Genomic DNA, 21,323 nt, shown 5'->3' with positions numbered 1-21,323 from the left:
ATGGCTAATACAGGAACAACTCAATCAATGGGGCAAACGTGAGCACAGAATTTACACTAAAATTTTAAAAAATTTTGATCATTTTATTTGTAAAATTCATTTTGCTATAAAACATGCCTGGAAAAAAAAATGTATTAGATAGTACTCAGCAATGGAGGAGAAAATGAAGTTGTTTGAAGCCCAAAGACAAAATGGATATGGAGTGTTCCTTTGCGCGCTCTCAAAATAACACAAGAAATATGAAAGTGTTATCATATCGCAAGTTGGTGTGATTGTTTTTTTTCCATTTCTTTTATTATGTGGCTATTTTTAAACAGTTTTAGGTAGTCTGCTTCAATGGGAGTAATACGGTAATTTGTAACAACATTCAAAGTAACACGCTACTTTTGAATGTAGTGAATGAGGTCATCTGGGGGGTTCCATAATAACTTTTTAAATGACGCAGCTAGTAACAGTAACTACTTTTTCCAGTAACGTGCCCAACACTGCTTGTGGATGACAACAGAAAAAATGGATAGCAAGTTCAATTTAGCCCCTGTAAATTTTGCACGCCTCCAGCAAGGATTCAGAGCGAACAAGGTGTGCAAACACATATTATTTGAGCGGCGCTGATAGCAACCTTGATGAAGAGGACCGCAAAGGAAAACCAGCATTCCTCCCACTACGATACTATTAATATGTTTTTCAACCCTTTAATATCAGATTCGCCCGATGATGTCTCAATCAGATGCTGAGATTATAATTCATGCGTTTATTACTTCTCGGATTGATTACTGTGATGCAATGCTTTCTGGTCTCCTGATGTCTAGCATCAAAGGTTTGCAGCTGGTTAAAAATGCAGCAGCGAGACTTTGACTAAGACAAGAAAGTTTGACCATTTTACTCCTATTTTAGTTGACTTACACTGGCTCCCAGTCTGTTTAAATTGCGACTTTAAGGTTATTTTACTAACATACAAATGTTTGCATGGACTTGCCCCCTCCTATCTCTCTGATTAAATTCTCCCCTATGTTCCTGCAAGGAGCGTCCGCTCGGAAAATGCCGGTCTACTTGTAACTCCAAGAGCCAAGAAGAAGTCTGCAGGCTTGAGAGCGTTCTCATCCGGGCCCTAGTGCTGTGAAATGCTCTGCCTCTGGAGATAAGATCTGCCAACTCAGTGGAAGTTTTTAAATGTAGACTTAGAACTAGATCAAAGATCAAAGCGGCGCTGCTACGAGCGGCTGCCTTTTCCAGCAGCTGCCCTATTGTTTTATTGTCTGCTCCTATCTTCGGTGTTTTTTCTTCCCGTTTTGACAACTACACTATGGATTACTTCTATCCTATGGACATGGGTTTTAACGCACAAGAAATGCGTGTATTCAAGGAATTTCAACTCCTTGCCCTGAAGAATTCTCGTGCCGGCGTGATGAAGGGGCCTATCGTGGAAGAAGAGCCGGAGCTAGCGAAGCAGCTAGCGGCGTTATAAGTCTTCGGTACCATCCGTAATCATGGTTAATGCGAACTCACGACCAAATAAGATCATCGAGTGCTGGTGGAAAACATCGAAGCGCACAGGGAGCGCAGTTGCTGTGTTTTGCGGAAACGTGGGTCACGTTTAGCATTCCGGACGCTAATGTGTTTCCACCCGGAGCTACCCGGAGCAATCCGGCTTCAACGCCGCTAAACAGAGACACGATAGCCGGGGGGAATCGGAGAGGAGGCGGACTTGCTAACACGAGGTGGTGTATCCCTGGATTTTCACAAAGAAAAGTTTTCCATCTGCCACAGGGATGTCGAATTTTTGGACTGGCGTGACGTCATCCACTTCGCTACAAGCACCCCTAGGGCATCATGTTCATCTGTTAATAAACAACGGGGTAGACTGCTGGAAGTGTGAATTTCCCTACGGGGATGAATAAAGTATCTATCTATCTATCTATCTATCTATCTATCTATCTATCTATCTATCTATCTATCTATCTATCTATCTATCTATCTATCTATCTATCTATCTATCTATCTAAACACCCACTTTTATTCAATGGCTTATGATTGATGCCCAGTTGCCCACCTCATACTTTTCTTTTCCTGTCTTTTTCCGACTGCCTGGCTGGTGATGGCACGAGGGAGAAGGACGATTCGAGATGACCTGAAGCATGTCAACGCCTACATCGACCGGCTGACAGAAATGGTAAGCTGTGTCGGTGTCGTGGACTTTTTGGACAAATTTCACCTTGTTACCTAGTGTTCTCTTTTATTGATGATTACTATGTTTTGTGTACTGTTACCCAATGCTAAATCGATAACACCCTGGTCATCCTGAAAGGGGGATTACCACTTGTGTGGCCCCTTCTCAAGCTTTCTCATTTTCCTCGTGCTGAGGTTTTGAGTTTTTCCTTGCCCGCATGTTGGTTTAAGATCAGGGGATGGTGTAATTGTAACCTGTGCAATCTTTTGAGACATTTTGTGATCATGGTCCATACAAATAAATGTGACATGGCTTGAATCACAGGTGGGGTGCTGCCGGAAAGTTCAGGGTCGATAGGAAGACTCACGGTTCCTGAATTGACATACTTCTTCTTTTTGCCTTTCTTCTTCGGATTTAAAACCTGTGGGCGATGGGGAAAAGGTATCGGATGATTATCACACGCTACAGAAAAGCTTTAAGATGAAAATCATGTGACTTTATTGTGATTTTTAACAAAATTGTATTTATACGACTGATCTTCTTCTCAGCTACCCACTTACGTAAGTGGACGTTTTGATTTTTGGGGGCCGCCAAAAAAGCCCACCCACATTCACAAAACAAAAGCTGAATAAAAGTACAGCAAGAAAAACTAAATATATTGGCAGACAAGATCAGTGTTAACACACCTTATTTATTTTTCGTTATTTTTTCAAATTTACTTCTTTTACCAATTTTAACTGAGTTTTTTTTTGCTACAAAGATAGTTAGAAAGATAGATAAAAATCGTGGGAAGTGGAAATTTTATTTAAATAGATTATCCCACGTATTAGAATACTTAAAATGAGTGTAATTAACGAAAAAAAGATGCAAATTTTACAGTATTGTCATTACCATCACTAGAAAATATTAGTCTAATGTACTTATATTGTTATTATCGGTGGAATTAATCATATTAAGATACTATTATCATTTACTATTATTACTATTGCACCAATTGTGTCTTAACACTGCAGGATTTCAGCCTTTCCGAATTCTGTAAATAGACTTTTAACAAAATACTATATAAATGATTGTACGTATACATAATTAACCAAGAGGTTATCAATCACCAATACCTATCGACCGATTCATCATTACACCTATCCCGTAAGTGTATAAAAAACCCAACAGTTATCCTGTACCCCTTACCGTAGTTTCAGGTTTATGTACATTATAGTCTGGTGCGCCTTATATATGAAAAATAGATGACAAAACAATTTTTGGGGGGAGGGTATGTATGCCTTATAACTCTGAAAATACGGTAAATGTTTCGGCCTCAACACCAATAATTGCTTTTACTTTTGAAATTTTTTTTTTTCCACAATTCTTGACTCATTATGGCTTAACAAGTACCTACATTATAATTGGTTTATCTTCTTTATAATGATAATACTTTTTAATCTGAAATGATGTTCTCCAGTGGATTTGAAATTAATGATTTTGTTATTTCATCCGATTTGTCATCGAAACCACAAAACAATCTTCAGAAAATCAAATATTAAAATCATGGGTTTTTTGCAAAACGCATTTTGGTTTTCACCTCATAGACGTTGAACTGGTTCTGTCCCCTGGACAGCTCTCGGTAGCTGGTGGTAAACTCGCCAATGAAGTCATGGCTGCGAACATGCACGCACACATGGGAAATCATCATCGTGTCAAATCTATTCACATTTCCTTCTGTCAAATAATAAGTGCCATCTCCCTGGGATATTCCCATTGCTGCGCTAACAGTCTGGGGCGGCTACATTAGCATGCAGTAATGGCAGCGGCAACTTTTTAAGTTTTGGAGTTTTCATGCCCGGATTGATAGAATAAATGGACTACTTGCAAAGTTTACGTAACGTGGCGATAAATCAGCGACGCGCCAACATCTGAAGAGTGCGTCAGGCATTTGAACGACACGGAGTCTGACTCGCCTCGGTTATATATGAGCATACCTGTCAACCTGTACGTTTTTGCGGTACAAAGTACGTTTATTAGGCATTTTAAGACTGTACGGAAAAACGCAAATTTGTCAATTATGGGTACCATCCGGTATACACCGACTACCACGAAACAGCAAATCAATCAAGTCAAACGAGTTCGCTGCGGTAGCCTCTATCTCTGTATCCTTTTTTTCCGTTGCAAACAAAGTGAGTGGTTCTACATGCGTCTGCCGCCTAGGGATTTCCCATCATCAAGTCGCAACGGCCGAACATGAATTAAAACGCTGTAAGTCCTTCTGATCTGAAAACAACAGGCGGGGTTGATTGCCTGAATTTGAAATATGTGTGGTCTTAAAAACATCAGATTTCATGTGGTAGTTGTGTAGTTAAAGGAAGTCCGTCTATTTTTAGAGAACCGGCTTTTTCAGCTCAACTCAAACGGCCCGCTTACTTTGATGCATTATATTACGAATTATTATGTTGCATAAAGAAGTTAAAAAAAGGAAGTATAAAAAGAAAACATGAAAAACGACAGGTTTGTGGTTATCCCTTCAATCAGTATATTACCAACAATAATTTAATGCAGAAAATGAAAAAGAAAATGTTTTATTCTACTGAATTATATTTGCATGTACTTCATTTAAAAAACATTTTTTTTTTGTAAACCTCAATCATGTCGAGCAACTCAGCATCTCACAACAAAATGTTAATTAATATATATGATATAATAAAACACATGTACAATATAACATCTTAAACTATATAAATAAACACGTTTGACAAACAAATATGGTGTAACATTATTTTGTATTTTGTGAGGGAAAATATGATAGTTTGTAAGGGCATGGAGCCGTGGAGGTTTTAACATTCAGGCCAATACGATTTTGATGGCACGCACTCATTTCGCTGTGAAAGAGAGCTTGAGTTTTATGCCACACTGTGCCTGACAAGCATACTTCAAAATAAATGCATGCAGTTTGAAAAAAAATGTCAGTGGTTTGATTTCAAACTGCTGAGAATTTTCAAGTACAGACGCTCACCTACTTACGACCATTTTTTGGGGATGTCGATAAATATCCGGATATTCTCATCTAATCTCATTAGCTGCACCGCTTATCCTCAGTAGGGTCGCGGGGGTGCTGGAGCCCATCCCAGCAATCATCGGGCAGTGGGCAGGGGACACCCTGATCTGGTTGCCAGCCAATCGCAGTATCCGGATATTGCTGTAAGTTAAATTTTGTCTTGTGTGGTCCTTTTTTCTGAGTAGAGAACATTACTGTAGTGCTTCTTTCCACCGCTACCGGCGTGTGGCGCTGTGAGAGCCCACCCAGCATCCACCCCAAAGAAGAAATCCAGCTTTTACTTCCTTGTTCGAGTGTAAACATTCTACACTGTATCTCTAGCGCGCCAAGAACTTTGACATTTTTATTGTTTAATATCTCGTGCATCCATTCAATATGGGTGGTGTAAAGTGTAAAGAAGAGGCAAGACGTTTCTTTTTTAAATGAAAGTGGAATAAGAAAACTGTATGCGGTTGAGAAAATGGTTGGATCGCTTTTTATCGCCCACTTTCAACCACGGAAAAGAAGTAGCCCAACTCTTGAAGCTCATCTTCCAAAAGTAATGTAAATCTTTATAGAGCATATTATTTTATGAAATGTTTATTTTTTGATACAAAAAAAAACAGGTTACTTATACAAGCCTTAAAAATATTTAAATAAACCTTAAACATAAAATATATAGCACTGAAGCAACTTATGAACAAATTCAACTTACGAACGATCGTCCGGGACCGTATCGTCCCGTTTGTAAGTAGGGCAGCGTTTGTACTTTTGTTGCAGACTTGGCAGTTGACCACTGAATGTACTTCGCAAAGTGGACATTGTCTTTTTGTTTTATTTACTTTTCTATGGCCTCCAGCGAGACATGTTTCTTTTGTATCTAGTATTTATTTGCCTGTGACTAAAATATGGACAGAGGTTTATTTCTATCTCTGCTGACCGGGCACCGTGCCTAATTGGTTTTAAATAAGGTAATTTTTATTACATTTTGTAACGTATCCATATGTTCAATAAAATATGTATTTTTCATTGTAACTGTTTTTTTGTGTTAACTATTATTAGCTACATCAGTAAATCAAAGTCATGCTGAATTTCAGAAAAAAAAAAAACTCAATCAACCGATGAATCGACTAATAAGATCAGGAGTATCACACTATCATCCTGGGGGGCAATCGCCGCCCCCGAGATGATAGTTTCAGGCCCTCACATTAATTTAAAAAGGTAAAGAGAAGGTGACTATTATTTTTCCACTAGATGTTGCTGAATTCTGTCATGCCAAAAAAAAGAGTGCTAAAAGCACAACAGAAGAAGATAAAATACAGAGACTCAAAAGTGACCAAAATGCCCCTTTTGAAATAAAGAAAGAAAAAAATAAATTAAAAAAAGGAAAAGAAAAAAGGACATGAACAAGAAAAGAGAAAAAATAAAAACAAAGAAATAAGACGAAAGTTTAAAAAAAAAAAAAAGTGTGAAAAAAAGAAGAAGCAAAAAGGACAGCAAGAAAAGCAGGTAGAAAAATGAAAATTTAAATAATAAAATAAATAAGACAAAAACTAAAACTCAAGAAAAATAGGACAGGAAATTGAAAACAGAAAAATGAGAAAAAAGACAAAAAATAAAAAAAGAGCATTCTTTCAATTGTTGTCTTTTTTCTTTTTAATTCCTTTTTTTCTTTCTTTTTTTTTTCTTTCTACATTTTCCCTTTTTTGCTTTTGTTTCACCTACTTCTCTTTTAATCATCATTTTCCTTTTCTACTTCTTTTTCTTATTTCTTCTTTCCTTTTATTATTCCTCTTTTGTCCTTTCTTAAGAAAGGCTGGGTAAAAAAATAAAACTCAGTCTCTGTAGTTTGTAGTCTTCCTTTTTGGTTGCACACATTATAAGGCCATCCAGTGAACGGATATAAAACATTGTCCCTTTAAGAGTAGCGGAATGTTTTGATCAGCCCTGTAATTGTGGAAAATCCCATCTTGCCCAATCTCGGCCGGACCCTAGCTTCAGCCGTCCCTGACTCAATTCGGTTGGAGACCTCAGATTGTTATGATTTTTTTTTTAAATAGCAACGAGATGGCTTTGCTAAATAGCAAAAACAGGTAGCTTGATAGTAAGCTAGAAAGATAAAACGGGTAAAAAACTAAAATGGTTCTTGAAAGCTAGCTAAAGGAGTAAAAAGCCAACTAAACAGTCAGAGAGAAAGTTAAAGAAAGCTAGATAGCTAGAAAGGAAGGAGGCCAGAATACATAGGAAAAAAGGTAAAATGTTAGCTAGATAGCATTCGGGAAGATAGCTATTACAAGGCTAAAAGAGGGGACAGAGAGCTAGCTAAAATCGGCACATTATTTACTCATCCGCTTTATATGATTCATAAATTGGAATTTTGTTTGTAGTATTTCCAATAAAAAAAACTCATTAAAATGACAAATAAATAAATTTGTTACTACATGAATATATTCTAATTGATTGTATTAATTAATTACATATTCATAAATATTTGAATATATATTTTTGTCTATGCAAGCCATGTACTGGAATTTATTCATTTGAATATCAAAAAAAACAACTTATGTTATTATCAGTTTTTTAAATACAAAAACTACGGTCAAGTAGACTCAGTCAACTAATTAAATTAAAAAAATTACTAGAAAATAATAATGACCTGGCACTGGTGAGCTATTTTCAGAATGGGGCCGCGGGCACCTCAACTGTCCTTAGGGGGCATCCTGGTGCTCGCAAGCACCACATTAGAGACCCCTGGTTTAGATCCTAATGTACTCTCTGTCGGCCGGTATTTGTAAACCGTCTCTGAATAGAAAATGTTGACCTATTGCAAAACCTAAAAGGCATCATCTGTTTGGAGGGCTAAATAAAACTACTTCATTGAATTCTTCTTCAGGTCCTAGAAGCGCTCTATACAAACTTGCACGTATTATATGTGATATCAGAACAAAGTACAGTCTGCAAGACGTTTAATGTTCCCAAAAATGTAAAAATCACTGTACCTTCCATCTCGATCCCAGTCATAGACGTCTATTTTTACAGTCCTGCAATCCACAAAGTATTATTCATGAGCGTGACGGTGAAGTTCAATGATTCAACAATGTTCTTTCGTGGCAGCAGGAATATGCTTAAACCTGAATTGCAACACTGCTGGGTGTTAAAAATGCAACGATTGCTGCCACATTAAAGCAAGCGGAGAGCGCCGTCGAAACACACTACAGAATGAGTGGCTTCGCAATATTCTTACTTGATTGATATTCAAAGTAAAAATGTTGGATTTGCCTACAGTATTTCTTCTTTCTTTGTTCTTTTATTTTATTACTCCTTACTTTCTTTTTTTACTCCTTTCTCTCTTCTTTATTTACTTGTTCTCTCCTTTTGCCCATTCAACATCTCCTCTTTCACTCTTTCTCCTCAATTTCTACCCTCTTTCTCTCATCTTTCTCTCGTTTTCACTTATTTTCTTTTCCTCTCTCACCCATTTCTCTCTTTCTGCCCCATGTTTCTCCCCTTTTTCTGTTCTCCTGTATATTTCTCTCCATTCTATATTTCTCCTCTTTTCATCTTTGCTTTTTCTCTTATCTGTCTATTTCTCCTCTCTCTCTTTTCTCCAATTTCTCCCTTTCCTACGATTTCTTCCCTCTTCTCTCCTGTTTCGCCCGTTTGCTCCCATTTCTCTTTTACTTTCCTCTATTCCTCCTTCTTTTCTCTTTTTCTCCTCCTTTCCTCTTTCTCATCTACTTTCCTCTTTCTTTTCTCCTTTCCTCTTGCCCTTCTACTTTCCTCTTTCTCTCTTTTTCTCCTCTTTCTCTTGTCTTTTCTACCCTCTTTCCCCCTTCGCCTCACTTTCTCTTCTCTTTTTTCTCAATCTACAATTCTCTCTTTCTCTTCCCTTTGTCTCCATCCTTTCTTTCATTTCTTCTTTCTATCTTTTGCCTCTTTCTCTTGAGCTGTCAATCTTTGTTTCTTTCTCCTCTCGATCTCTCTCTCTCTCTTTATTTCTTTTATTAGTTCTTTCTTAAGTTACCGTTAACATAAGAACATAGTGCAAGAAGAAAAAGAAGGCAGCCTTGTAGGATTGTGATGATTCCTTTTAAAAAAGAAAAGCATAAAAGAGAAGTGAAAGCAATTTATTTACCACGGAAGCTCTCAACAAGAATGATACAGACTGCGAGAAAAAAAATGAAGACGTGAGTCGTCTGAAACAAAGCAAGTGGAATACGTGTCATTGACTGAAATGGAGATATTTTGTATACGCAAATGTTTCTGTCATACGCTTTTGGGTGTAAAGAGAAATTGCCGGTTTGCGTTCTCCATTTAAAGCAACACTTATTGGCATCATTGATTTTCTTGGGATAAAGTGACATTTTCTGTCACCATCCGATGACTTACAGTCTAATCTGAATGGTAAGCTCCAATTTATGATAGTATTTAGAGTCCGGGACTCATCTTCTTGATTCATCCTGGGCCCAATATTTATCCTCTGGTGATATTTTGCTGTCATTCGAAGGCCTTTTAATGTATTGCTCTCATTTCTGATTATAGATGTTCCTTTGCACTCCCTGCAGAAATATAGTACTGTTCTAAACTCCAACGAAGATTTCCAAAGGCCTTATTTTTCAATTTTCCTGCACATGGGAATCTCATATAAAACCTTATTTTCATCACAAATAACAATTTTAAACGCAACTTGAAAGCTCAAGTACTACTTATTAATACTTATTAGGATTATTTTTAGTAAGCCACTCTAACCAAATGCAGTGGCTTGCGAAACTATTTTGCCCCCTTGATTTTTGTGACCTTTTGCCACATTTCAGACTTCAAAAATCAAGATATAAAACTGTTATTTGTTGTGAAAAATCAACAATAAGTGGGACAGAATCATGAAGTGGAACACACTTTATTGGATATTTTAAACTTTTTGAACAAATAAGAAACGAAAAAGTGGGTGTGCAAAATGATTCAACCCCTTTACTTTCAGTGCAACAAACTCTGTCCAGAAGTTCAGTGAGGATCTTTGAATGATTCAATGTTGATCAAAATGACTAACGATGATAAATGGAATCCACCTGTGTGTAATCAATTGTCTGTATAAATGCACCTGCACTATGATAGTCTCAGAGGTTTGTTTGAAGCGCAGAGGGCATCATGAAGTTTTAAAGCTGGATTTGGATACAAAAAGATTTCCCAAGCTTTAAACATCCCAAGGAGCACTGTGCAAGCAATAATATTGAAATGGAAGGAGTATCAGAACACTTCAAATCTAACAAGATCGGGCCGTCCCCCTACACTTTCAGCTCATACAAGGAAAAAAGTCATCAGAGATGCAGCCAAGAGGCCCATGATCACTTTTGATGAAATGCAGAGGTCTACAGCTGAGGTGGGAGAATCTGTCCATAGGACAACAATCAGTCGTATAGTGCACAAATCTGGCCATTATGGAAGAGCGGCAAGAAAGAAGCAATTTCTTGAAGATATCTAGAACAAGTGTCATTTAAAGGACCTGCCTGGTGTGTTCCTCGTTCTTTATGATGCCCTCAGGGCTTTAAACAGACCTCTGCACTTTTTCTTTTTTATTTGTTAAAAAAAGTTTAAAATATCCAATGAAGTGCGTTCTACTTCAGGATTGTGTCCCACTTATTGTAGATTCTTCACAAGAAATAACAGTTTTATATCTTGATGTTTGAAGTCTGAAATGTGGCAAAAGGTCACAAAGTTCAAAGGGGGCAAATAGTTTCGACAGCCACTGTATGAGTATTAATAACCCAATATTCAGCAAATGATTTTTGACCAGATGCCTCACAAAAATACCAAAAATGAAAAGGACTCTAGGTACACCCCCAAATCGATAAATCAAAATGGTATTTTCCTTATTTAGGAACTATAAAAGGCCTCCCTTTTTGCATGCTCCAAACACAGTGGTTAATGCTATGTTATGATGTGGCTAAAATATTTCGAAACAAGGAAAAAGAGTGATATCACGCGTGGTCATGGTTATCATGGTCATCTTACTTTCACCATTAAAATAACTGTTTCAAATCCAGTCTAAATGCTGAGCCACACCCCGAAAAAGATGAAAAAAGAAGTTTATTCGAGCGCATCTAAGTCAAGTCAAGTCATCTCTATTTGTATAACCCTTAATCACAAAGAGTCTCAAAGGGCTGCACAGATCAAAGACTATTGCAGAATATTATTACAGACTATTATAACACCATCCCCTGATATTATCAACATAAAATATAGGTTATTCATATGTTATAGAATATAAGCGTGTTTTAAGCTTAGAATTAATCTAAGAATTTCACATAATTGCACGTGCAAAAATGTAATGATGATTTCACCAAGAAGATGGAGTCAATAAGTACAATATTTTTGAAGTTACTTCTTTAAGGCCCTAGTGAGTAATATTTGACCAGTATGCAACAACACGGCAGACAAACATGGCTGCGACTTATGTAAGGTTTCCACTTTTATAAAAGAAATACAAATTTCTCAACTCATGATTTGTTTTTATAAGAATTAACATTGGTGTGATAGTTATGTATATTTGCCAAATATTCAAATCAATGTTTTGTTATTTTTACTGAATGAAAGTTTTTGTACCAATCGGAGGCACTAACTATTACACACTTAAAGATCTTTGAGACTTATTCTGAAAACAAGATGCAAAAATAATTATTTGGTAATAATGTAAAAAAAACACTGCAAACACGAAAGATACTTAAGTGTTTACGGGTTTGGCTATGTGTGTAGATAGACTGTCTTAACAATGAACATAGATTGTTTAATGAGCTTTCACATACAGAATTCCATAGACATAAGGCCAAACAAGGTCTATTGGTGAAACGCCGTGACTGTAAACTGTGCCATATATATATATATATTCTGAACTGAACTTTGTCACTCTGTGTCTCTTTGACTTGACATATAGAGCAATTAAAACAACCCAGAGAAGATCAGCATGAGACACATTTTATTTCTCAGCCAGATGTACTCATGAAATAGCCATATGTGGCTCACGATAAGGGTCGGGAGTGATGACATTACGTAATCAACATACAAAAAAAGTCATTATATTTCATAACAATTACAGAAAAAGTGTATTAAAATTACAGGTACATTTAGTAAATTCTGTCTATCATCATTTAAATTATTGACATGAGAGACACATGGATAAGCCATACACATCTACAAACGGCCAACTCATCCCTTACTTCATGTTTGCTGGCTGTGTCTCAGGTAAAAATACATTTATTTTGTCTGTATTGTATTTCTCTTTCAATGTACATTGTTATGAAAAACTATTTGCCCCCTTACCTGATTTCATATTTATCACTCACAAAGGTTTCGGATCGTCAAACTAATTTTAATGCCACTCTGGTACAAACTAAGAAAACACAAAATGCAGTTTTGAAATTTTTAATCCATTTATCAAGGCTCAACTTATCCAGCCCTATGTGAAAAAGTAATTGACCCCTTAACCTAACAGTGATGACATATATCAAACGTTTACAATAATTGGTAATCAGTGTTCCACCACGCTGCAGAGGAATTTTGGCCCACTCTTTGCAAAATTGTTTCAAATCTGCCAGGGTTTTCTAGGATGAACTGCCTATTTTAGGTCACACCTCAATTGGATTTTGACCTGGTCACTTCAGAACCTTCGTTTTGCTTTTTTCCAGAGTTGGCTGGTGTGTTTCGGATCATTGTCCGGCTGCATAATCTAAGAAGGCTTGAGCTTGCGAGGGTTCGAAATGATGGCCAGACGTTCTCCTTTAGGATGTTCTGGTAAACACCAAAATTCATTATTCTGTCAACCACAGCAAGTTGTCCTGGCCCGAGGCAGCATAGCAGCCCTATACCAACACACTGCCACCACCACACTTTACTGTTGGCATTTTGTCCTTTTTGTCCAATCCTGTGACATTTTTTCACCAGATGTAACGGGCTGCACACCTTCCATAAGGTTTATTTTTTGAATCATCAGTCCAAAGAATATTTCTCCAAAAGTCTTGAGGATAATCAAGATGCTTTTTGGCAAATTTGACACAACTCTTTGTGTTCTTTTGTGACAGTAGTGTTTTTTGCCTGGAACCTCTACCATGGATGACATATTTGGCCAGTGTCTTTCTTTTGGTGGAGTCATGTACACTGACCTTAACTGAGGCAAGCCAGGCCTGCAGTTCCTTGGGAGGTTCTTTTGTAACCTCCTACATGAGCCGTCGTCTCACTCCTTGAGTAATCTTAGTTGGTCGACCCCTCCGGGGAAGGTTTGCCACAATTCCCAGTTATCTCAATTTGTGGATAATGGCTCTGTCAGTGGTTCACGAGATTCCTATAGCTTTAGAAATGGCTTTGTAAGCTTTTACATTTCACTCACTGGTTTTTATTTCATCTAGAATTCCTTTGGATTGTGGCATGTCTAATGTGTTCTTGAGATTGTGTCGCCTACTTCACTTTGTCTAACAAATTACATTTAAGTGATTTCTTGATTCAAAACAGGTGATGGCAATAAATTTGGGGTTTGGTCTTTGGAATTGAACTCAGCTTTCTCAAAACTGTGGTTCGTCACAGTTACTTTGTGATTTAACAAGGGGATAAATTACTTTTTCAGATTGGGCCTACATTTTTTTCGTGCCTAAATAAACAATCAACATTTCAAACCTGCATTTTGTATTTCCTTGGGTTATTTCTGTGCGATATTAAAATTGGCTTGATGATCTGAAACCTTTGTGAGTCATACATATGCAAAAAACATTGCCACATAACAAGTTAAACTAAAATATCCCATTTTGTTGGAAATTTAAAAAGTGAACACGTGGTGTGCTTAAAACAATTTTGGGTTCTTAATGTAAACTAAAGAAGAGCATATCTAGTCTGTCATTGGAAATAAAAAGTTTTATTTTTGCTTGTTGAAATATACTATGTGGTCAAAATTTGAGCCCTTATTTTTAAGATTGGCAGCAAACCTTGGTTTCCTCCAATCGTTTTTCAAGGTTGCATTGTTCATGCATGCTAAACAAAATTTTTTAATTGTATTTATACTGTTAATTTTTTCTTTTATTAGCATATTCCATTTTTCAACAGGTAATTAGTAACTGTATCGGATTACATCTTTAAAGTAACCCTGCTCCCAAGACATAAGTCCTTGGCCCCTTTTCTATATCATAAAATTCCTGATCCTCGAATTCATTTGCTCTGTCTATCCTGTGTGGGGTAGCACCCATGTCTCCTAGCAACACATGGTCAAGACACCGAGATTTTTGTTCCCCTGCAAGTACATACAATTATAATTGAATTTCCTATTAATCAAGTAGCCTTTGTATTCATATATATTGTTTACTAAACATGATAAGGCTAACTTACCTATTAAAATTGTATTTGACTCCCACGTGGAAAGCAATACCGTCTCGTGAGAACACTAAATATACTTTTCTAAAGATAACATATGCTGGTAATAGCCCCCAGTCATCCTGTTACTCTCTGCTTTTGCAGTGATACCGACTAGGGAAAAGAAGGGCAACGTTTTATTGCATCCGGTTTATCTCAGGCACTGAAAGATTTGCATCATCTAAGGATAGCTATTTTAGTTTACCGAAGGAAGAAATCTCAAATGCCGCATGGCCTAATCCAATGCTTTACAGCTTTAGATGTGTAATACTATGATCGCATTCCCACAAGGACAAGTGCAGTTAGACAAGAGTAGGGGAAAGGTTTTAAGTATATGCAGAGTGCACCTGGCTGCAAGTGGCTATCAAATCTAGTCGGCGCGGTGGGAATGTCAATGCGATACAGGGCGCGCTGTAGAAACCGAAGCGATCTCAATAACACCAGTGCTGGTCCCAGGGACGAAATGACCGACTGCTGGCATTATTCTGACCGCCATGGCAACACATGATGTCATCTCCAGAAGTCCGCCTCCAGCGCTCCAACGCATACAATTCCCAGGCATCAAAAACAGCCAGAGTATTTCTATGCCCTTTTTGCATGCATGTATGTATGAACCTCGCATGTGTTTTCTGACCTGTCATAGTCACCGTTGCAGAGCGCTCGGACAGGGATCGTGAATGGCTGCCACACCGGGTTCAACGTATTCTTTATCACTTCTGTTTTATGGCAGATGGTGAATCTGCCGGGGGAAAAAAATGGCAAACACTTTGAGTAACAAACAGATGAGTTGTTTGCTTTCTTGATGAATATTGTGCTGGGTTTATTCTGCGTATCGCCACGTCTTCGCGTCTTAATTGTCCGCGGGACACGGCGAGCAGATGGCATTTTCTCCGGACGAATTTGCTAGAGATGAGTCTCAACGCCTGTCTCGATGATTAACAAGTAAAAGCAAATAGAAGTGATGTGAAAGTAGTTCATCCACATGTAGTTGTAATTTTCCTTTAGAGTATTCAATGAATTTCCCAAGATATCTTAGGATTTAATGTCTGCATAATGCAAAAGCAGGCCATGCATTTTACACCTCAGCCTTGAAGAGTGCTCTGTTTGAATCAATCCAAGCCTCGATAGCTATTTTATGAGTATAAAACGTTGACTGCAGCTACAGGCCAGGATAGCTCATACCTATGTCGCACTTGCCAGACTTTCCCCCATCTGGAGGGACAAGAACATAGCAGTGAAATCTAAAAACATCTTCCTCTAAACTTGAGAGACTTGGACTCTCAAGGCAAAGTGGAGATGCTGCAGTGAACTTATAGGCATTTGCTATATGTAACAAAAACGAAATGATGCGCAACACCATTAGAGGGCACACGGGTCCCTACGAAGAACAAATGTCCATTGTTTGCAGATGAAAACTGCAGTGGTATGGTCACATCACAAGATCATTAGGACTGACCAAGATCATTTTACAGAGCACAGTCCAAGGGAGCAGAAGAAGGAAAACCCCAAGAACCACAAGGAATGAACAGAGCCAACATTTCCACGACCCCAAAACAGGCCAGGAAAGACCCAAAGTCAGGCCAGGAACTGTCAACAGTGGAGAAAGCAGTCAAGAATTGCTTCGTGAGTGGCACCCTGACGACCCCGCTGATTAAGGGAGTTTATTTCTGACCCCGGCAACAACTAATGGCTGTAATGTGATTGGTTAGATGCGTGAATATGAAAGCACTCATCTGGAAGCAGCACAACCAGAGGACAATGAATGAAGGAAGCTGACAGAAAGATTGGAACTGTTTAATAAGTATTCTTGGACAAAGTATTTTTAACGTCACATCATGAGAACCCAAATGTATCGATACGAATAAGAGCTTGCTCTGTCCACTCCACGCATCGGCCCGGTATTGCAGTACCTCCGGGAACGGTGCATTCGCAATGATCGCAGCAAGGCTTTAGGGCTAGGACCTTAGCTTGGCCTTTTGGCTGAGAGTAAGTGTCCCGGCTCCTAGGCTTTGTAGCGTATTATGAACTGAACGATAACGGATAATGGATAATGAATAACGAAGATCGAACAATAACCCTTAAAAACCCCAAACCCCACATGATTTAGATGTTTTAGGCCAATGTTTTAGAACATTTAACCTGTGCTTATTTGGATGAAAATAGCTAATATTATAACACTCATAACAACTGAAATAATTTCTCTGTTTTGAATATAAAATGACAAAATATCTTATTCCTTCACGTTTTTTTCTGAGATAGTTTCCTATACCTGATGGCAAAGAAGACCATCTTTGGAATTAAAAAAAAATTTTTTTTTTTACTTGGTAAACAGAAAAGAGAAACAGCCCAATTGCCTTTATATCAAACTTTCTTGCTAAATGGATGTAAAAAGATAGATCTGATCACTTACCACTTCTCTAGAAAGCATAGAGTAGTTATAATGGTAATATTTTGTGGGATTTGTTTCCGTTCTACATATTTTACGTGGAATTGTTCAAACAAAAACTGCTCTGATAAATATCCTTTTGTGGATCTGATGGATGCACACTACAATAGGTTAAGTGAAATCTGGATATTTTTTTAATGTTATGTTGCTTTGTAGAATTCACATTTTTTTACCTGGATCATTATTCCTTTTTAATGCCTGCAGCAGTATGCAACAGAAAATGTCAAACAATAAATCATATAGAAGCTAAAAAATATATAAAATCCCTAGGTTAGCAACAAATTCAGTTTTTACTTAGAAATAGAATGCACAAAAAAAGAACAAACACAAAAATGCTTAAAGTAATGCCAAAATGTGCTTGGATAGGCAAAAAGTAGCTCATGAGGATTTTCAGACTTACGTTCCATCTTCATTGCTGCGGTAGAAAACCAGAAAGGGGTCTGACTTGCCAAAAAAGTCTTTTTTATCCAGCTTGTTGGCACACAACTGCATGGTAGCAATATCCTGAGAGAGAACATAAATAAGCCTGGATGAAAATCATTTCTAATCATTTAAGATACAATTCGATTTCCAAGGCAGAAGTCTGCTGCGTTGCAAAACTTCCTCTCCCGGAATACTGTTTTTTTGTGCCACAGACACAATCATATATAATGCATCAATCTGAGTGAATGCAAAATAATTGTTACGAGTTTAAATTTTATAACGCAGGAATCCCAATTAAGCAACACGTCAAGTCTCATTTTCAAAATGACTGCTTCATATATTACACTGTGAATTGCACACCGTGTTTATCATTTGGAGAATCAAATTAGATCACAGACAATCTGGAATTTAGTCAGGAAGAAATGCAGAATAGCCTCATACATATTTATGTATGGTCACGTCTATTAGTGAGGAGTCTGATATGTTCTTAAATGCTTGGTAGGACTCAGTAAATGGAGAGTTGGATGGATAGTCCTGGTTGCATATCCGTATTATTCACATCCAACAGGATGGCATAGTTTAAAATGTGTGAATTCTGTTTTACGTCACCATGTCACATAGCCTAATAATCTGTAACAGAGCACTAAAGAGTGACTCTTTTTTGTTTTTTTAATAAAGCTGAATCATTTTAGCTACAAACCTTGAGATTTCAGTAGTGTGTTCCAGTGATGGGTAGTGTAATTTTATTGTGAAATAAAGTAAGTAAATGTGGACATCAGGCCCAACTTTGACAAATGTCCGTATTTAGGCTTATGGTTGATCATTAAGTCGTATATGTACAATTTGCTTACAATAGCTCGGTGATGAATGGCTACAAAAAACACTATTTCAAAAGACCTATTTAAAGATGGGGTGCGTCTTTTATAGTGTCCTCAAAAAGTTAAAAGTTAAATATTTTCTCTATTATGTTTAAGTTAACAATGGCCGACTGAGTTTATTTTCCAGCCAAGGTAAGATCTTGGGCCCAGACCAAAATCCATTTCTGGTTTGAGCATAAAATATCAATCAATGAGTTGGGCTGGGCCGGGCCAGGCCAGGCCAGGCCAGGCCAGGCTTCTCTCTTTACCCAGTTTACATGTGTTCTGTTTCTTTTTCATCGTGGAGGTACTGCCTAAAAATGAAAAGGGCTCTTGAACTCAGTTCGACATAGGTAACTCATAATTAATAGAGAATATGTTTTCTAAAGTTTTCTAAGGACACCTCAAACAATGCAACCTGGCACTAAACATGCGTTCTTTATGTATATATATATATATATATATTTTTTTTTTTAATATGTTCCCTCCAAATTGGAGTAAAAGGGAAAAAACAAACAATTTTCTAGTTTTCATTGTAAAAGTGCAAATAGGCACATTCTAATCATGAAGTGTAACTTTTAACCTGCAAAATGACAAAAAGGCAAAATGTTGTTACTTAACTTTAGCACACATTGCCTTCAATCTACCGATCACGTCAAAACAGTTCACGAAAGATAACGTTATTAACACTTTATTCTATTTATAGGTATTTACACAAAGACCCAATGTGTAATATTCGACCACTAGAGGGCACTGCCTTGTCTGTTGCAAACGAAAACTAGTGCCAGAGCACACAGATGTTTGTCTGGCAGGGGGCCAGATAAACATAAAGGACCTTAGCAGTGGCTATTTGTCATACTGAGAAGCTGACACTGAAATATTCAATTTGAAGATGAGATAAAATGAAAGCCTCAACGGTACGCAAAGCGACAGTAACAATAGATAATTGATTTTTGGAAACTCAACGGAATAGAACAGGCCTAAAAAAATGCATGAATAAATAGACAATCAAATAGTGTTGCACTTTCTTGAAGATCACGATCAGGTTAACAATCTAATACCGTCAAATCGACCTGTTTGAATTATGGAAATTTAAGAACCATATGGTTTATATTCAAACTACCTAAGTAGTATATAAGATAATTCATTCTGTATATGATGGGTGTACATAAATAGATAAGCATGAGTGTAAGTGGAGCAACACCGTTGGGGATTGAATATTTATATTCCCATCATTGCTGTGGAAAAAAAACGTACACTTAGCCCAGACAAAGTGATTCACGTGTGGAACTCCTGCTCGTTTGTCACATTTTATGCTCTCTTGTTTAAAAAAAACAAAAAGTTGGCCTCATCATTAAAAGTTTTATGTGGCTGTGTGTGTGCATATACTATCATTGGGGAGCAGCTGAAGAGAGCATGTAGATGTATGTGGGAAAACGTGTGAGTGTGTGTGAGTGCTTGGATACTGACCCTGCAGTTGCTGAGTTCCTCAGCAGTTAAGATAATGACCCCACACTTCTTTCCCGGAATTCCACTGCAAATAAAGATGATTGATGCAAAAATGGGTCATATAATTGCATGTAGATATGTAGTCATCCCTTCATTAGTAATACTTCATAAATACAGCTTAATGTATGCCTCCTTTCCATTTTCAACCTCAGGTTGACTACTACTGTGTTTGTGCAAACACTTGGTTGATGAAAATTTCTGTGGGTACTTACCCTAAATTCTGGACTACAGAGTCCACTTCATTAAAAGCCACATGCAATTTCTTTAGCTTTCTTTTTGTACATAATGAACCAGATTTTAAGCCACAGACTTGAACAGTCATAATAAAGAACTCAGTCATGTCCATATCTTACATTTTAAAAAAATCTGAAAAGTACTGAAGCATATGTTAATCTCAATTTAATTAATATTGTGTGCTGCGCTAGATTCACGGCTGTGGACGGTCTGCAAACCAGTGTTTCAATCGAAGCACAATGGGTTACTTTTGTCAGACATTTCCCCGCTGATTCGGGCAAGACTGCGATCATACTCCTGCCATGATCCAGCTTGAACCGTTGGCCAGAAAGTGCCAACAGGCAGTTGGACCGGACAATCTTCCACACTTTACTCTCATTAAGGACCCAGTAGAAAAGTACTGCACACTGTTTCCAGTTTCATCCTCGTTTGTGAGGTATGTTTTTTCTCATTCGGGTAGTTTTGTTAATTGTTCATTGACCATTTCTTTGTTACTTTGTTAATTATTTTGTTTTTAAAAACCATCTTTTTAGCACAGTACCACGGTTCCTGCTTCCCTGCATTTGGGCCCACCGCGAACCATAACTCCCAAAGGACAGAGGGAATATTCTTAATCCATCCATGTATGTTACTAATTAGATAAAGAAAAAAATTGGCTATTGAAAGAAGGCATAGTTACTTGGGTTTCATTGATAATTCTTCACTTTGACATTAAAGAGCACAGAAAATACGATGATTACTTTTAATTAAACAGCTGGAATCGCCTGGTCCGCTCCACGTGTCAGCCAGCTGCTAGGCACCGGAGCACGGCTGCCTCTACGCAGGGCCCCGTCAGGTACTAAAGCTATGAAGATCCGAGGGAAGGACCCAGCGTGCATCCGAAGCTGCTGCCAACAACCTTGCTACAAGCCGAACCATATTTAAAGATGCAGTGTTTAAAATCTAGGGGAAAAGTAGTCTTGTAGACTGGAATTTACGGTACTTCCAATTTCATTTTATCCAAAAACACATTATGATTGTTGAAGTAATGCAGTGCTTCACAAATATTTTCTGTAACCGCCCCCACTCAGAAGAAGAAGTCCTCTCGGGAGGAGACTTTTTTTTGTCTCTTTACCCCTTCTTGCTTTGCCTGTCTCCTCATCCATGAAGGTATTTTTTCATGGAGTCACTTGAGGTTCTATTACAATTTGTGTTTACACTATGCACTGTTACACTCCCATGAAACATTCTGCCAATGAGAGTGCCACTGCTTCCTAGTGTAGCGGAGTTGCAATT

The 21,323-nt window shown here is 37.6% G+C and overlaps 1 protein-coding gene across 1 annotated transcript in view; it reads right to left on the bottom strand.

Moving 5' to 3' along the window:
• The window catches only part of LOC148369794 (copine-9-like), a 163,387-nt gene that overhangs the window by 40,301 nt on the left and 101,763 nt on the right, over positions 1–21,323 (bottom strand). The window contains exons 7-12 of the mRNA XM_088331991.1: positions 19,776–19,839; positions 17,426–17,529; positions 15,214–15,318; positions 8,192–8,233; positions 3,747–3,822; positions 2,535–2,588 (exon numbers count right to left, since the gene is read on the bottom strand). Of these exons, the coding sequence (XP_088188117.1) occupies positions 2,535–2,588; positions 3,747–3,822; positions 8,192–8,233; positions 15,214–15,318; positions 17,426–17,529; positions 19,776–19,839 (445 nt within the window). The remainder of the gene's footprint in view (positions 1–2,534; positions 2,589–3,746; positions 3,823–8,191; positions 8,234–15,213; positions 15,319–17,425; positions 17,530–19,775; positions 19,840–21,323) is intronic.

Source organism: Urocampus carinirostris, chromosome 3 (genome assembly GCF_059441175.1).
Source record: "Urocampus carinirostris isolate Australia breed hairy pipefish chromosome 3, RoL_Ucar_1.0, whole genome shotgun sequence".
NCBI lineage: Eukaryota > Metazoa > Chordata > Actinopteri > Syngnathiformes > Syngnathidae > Urocampus > Urocampus carinirostris.
The sequence above is the reverse complement of the archived record's forward strand: the minus strand, read 5'-3'. Positions and strand labels throughout refer to the sequence as shown.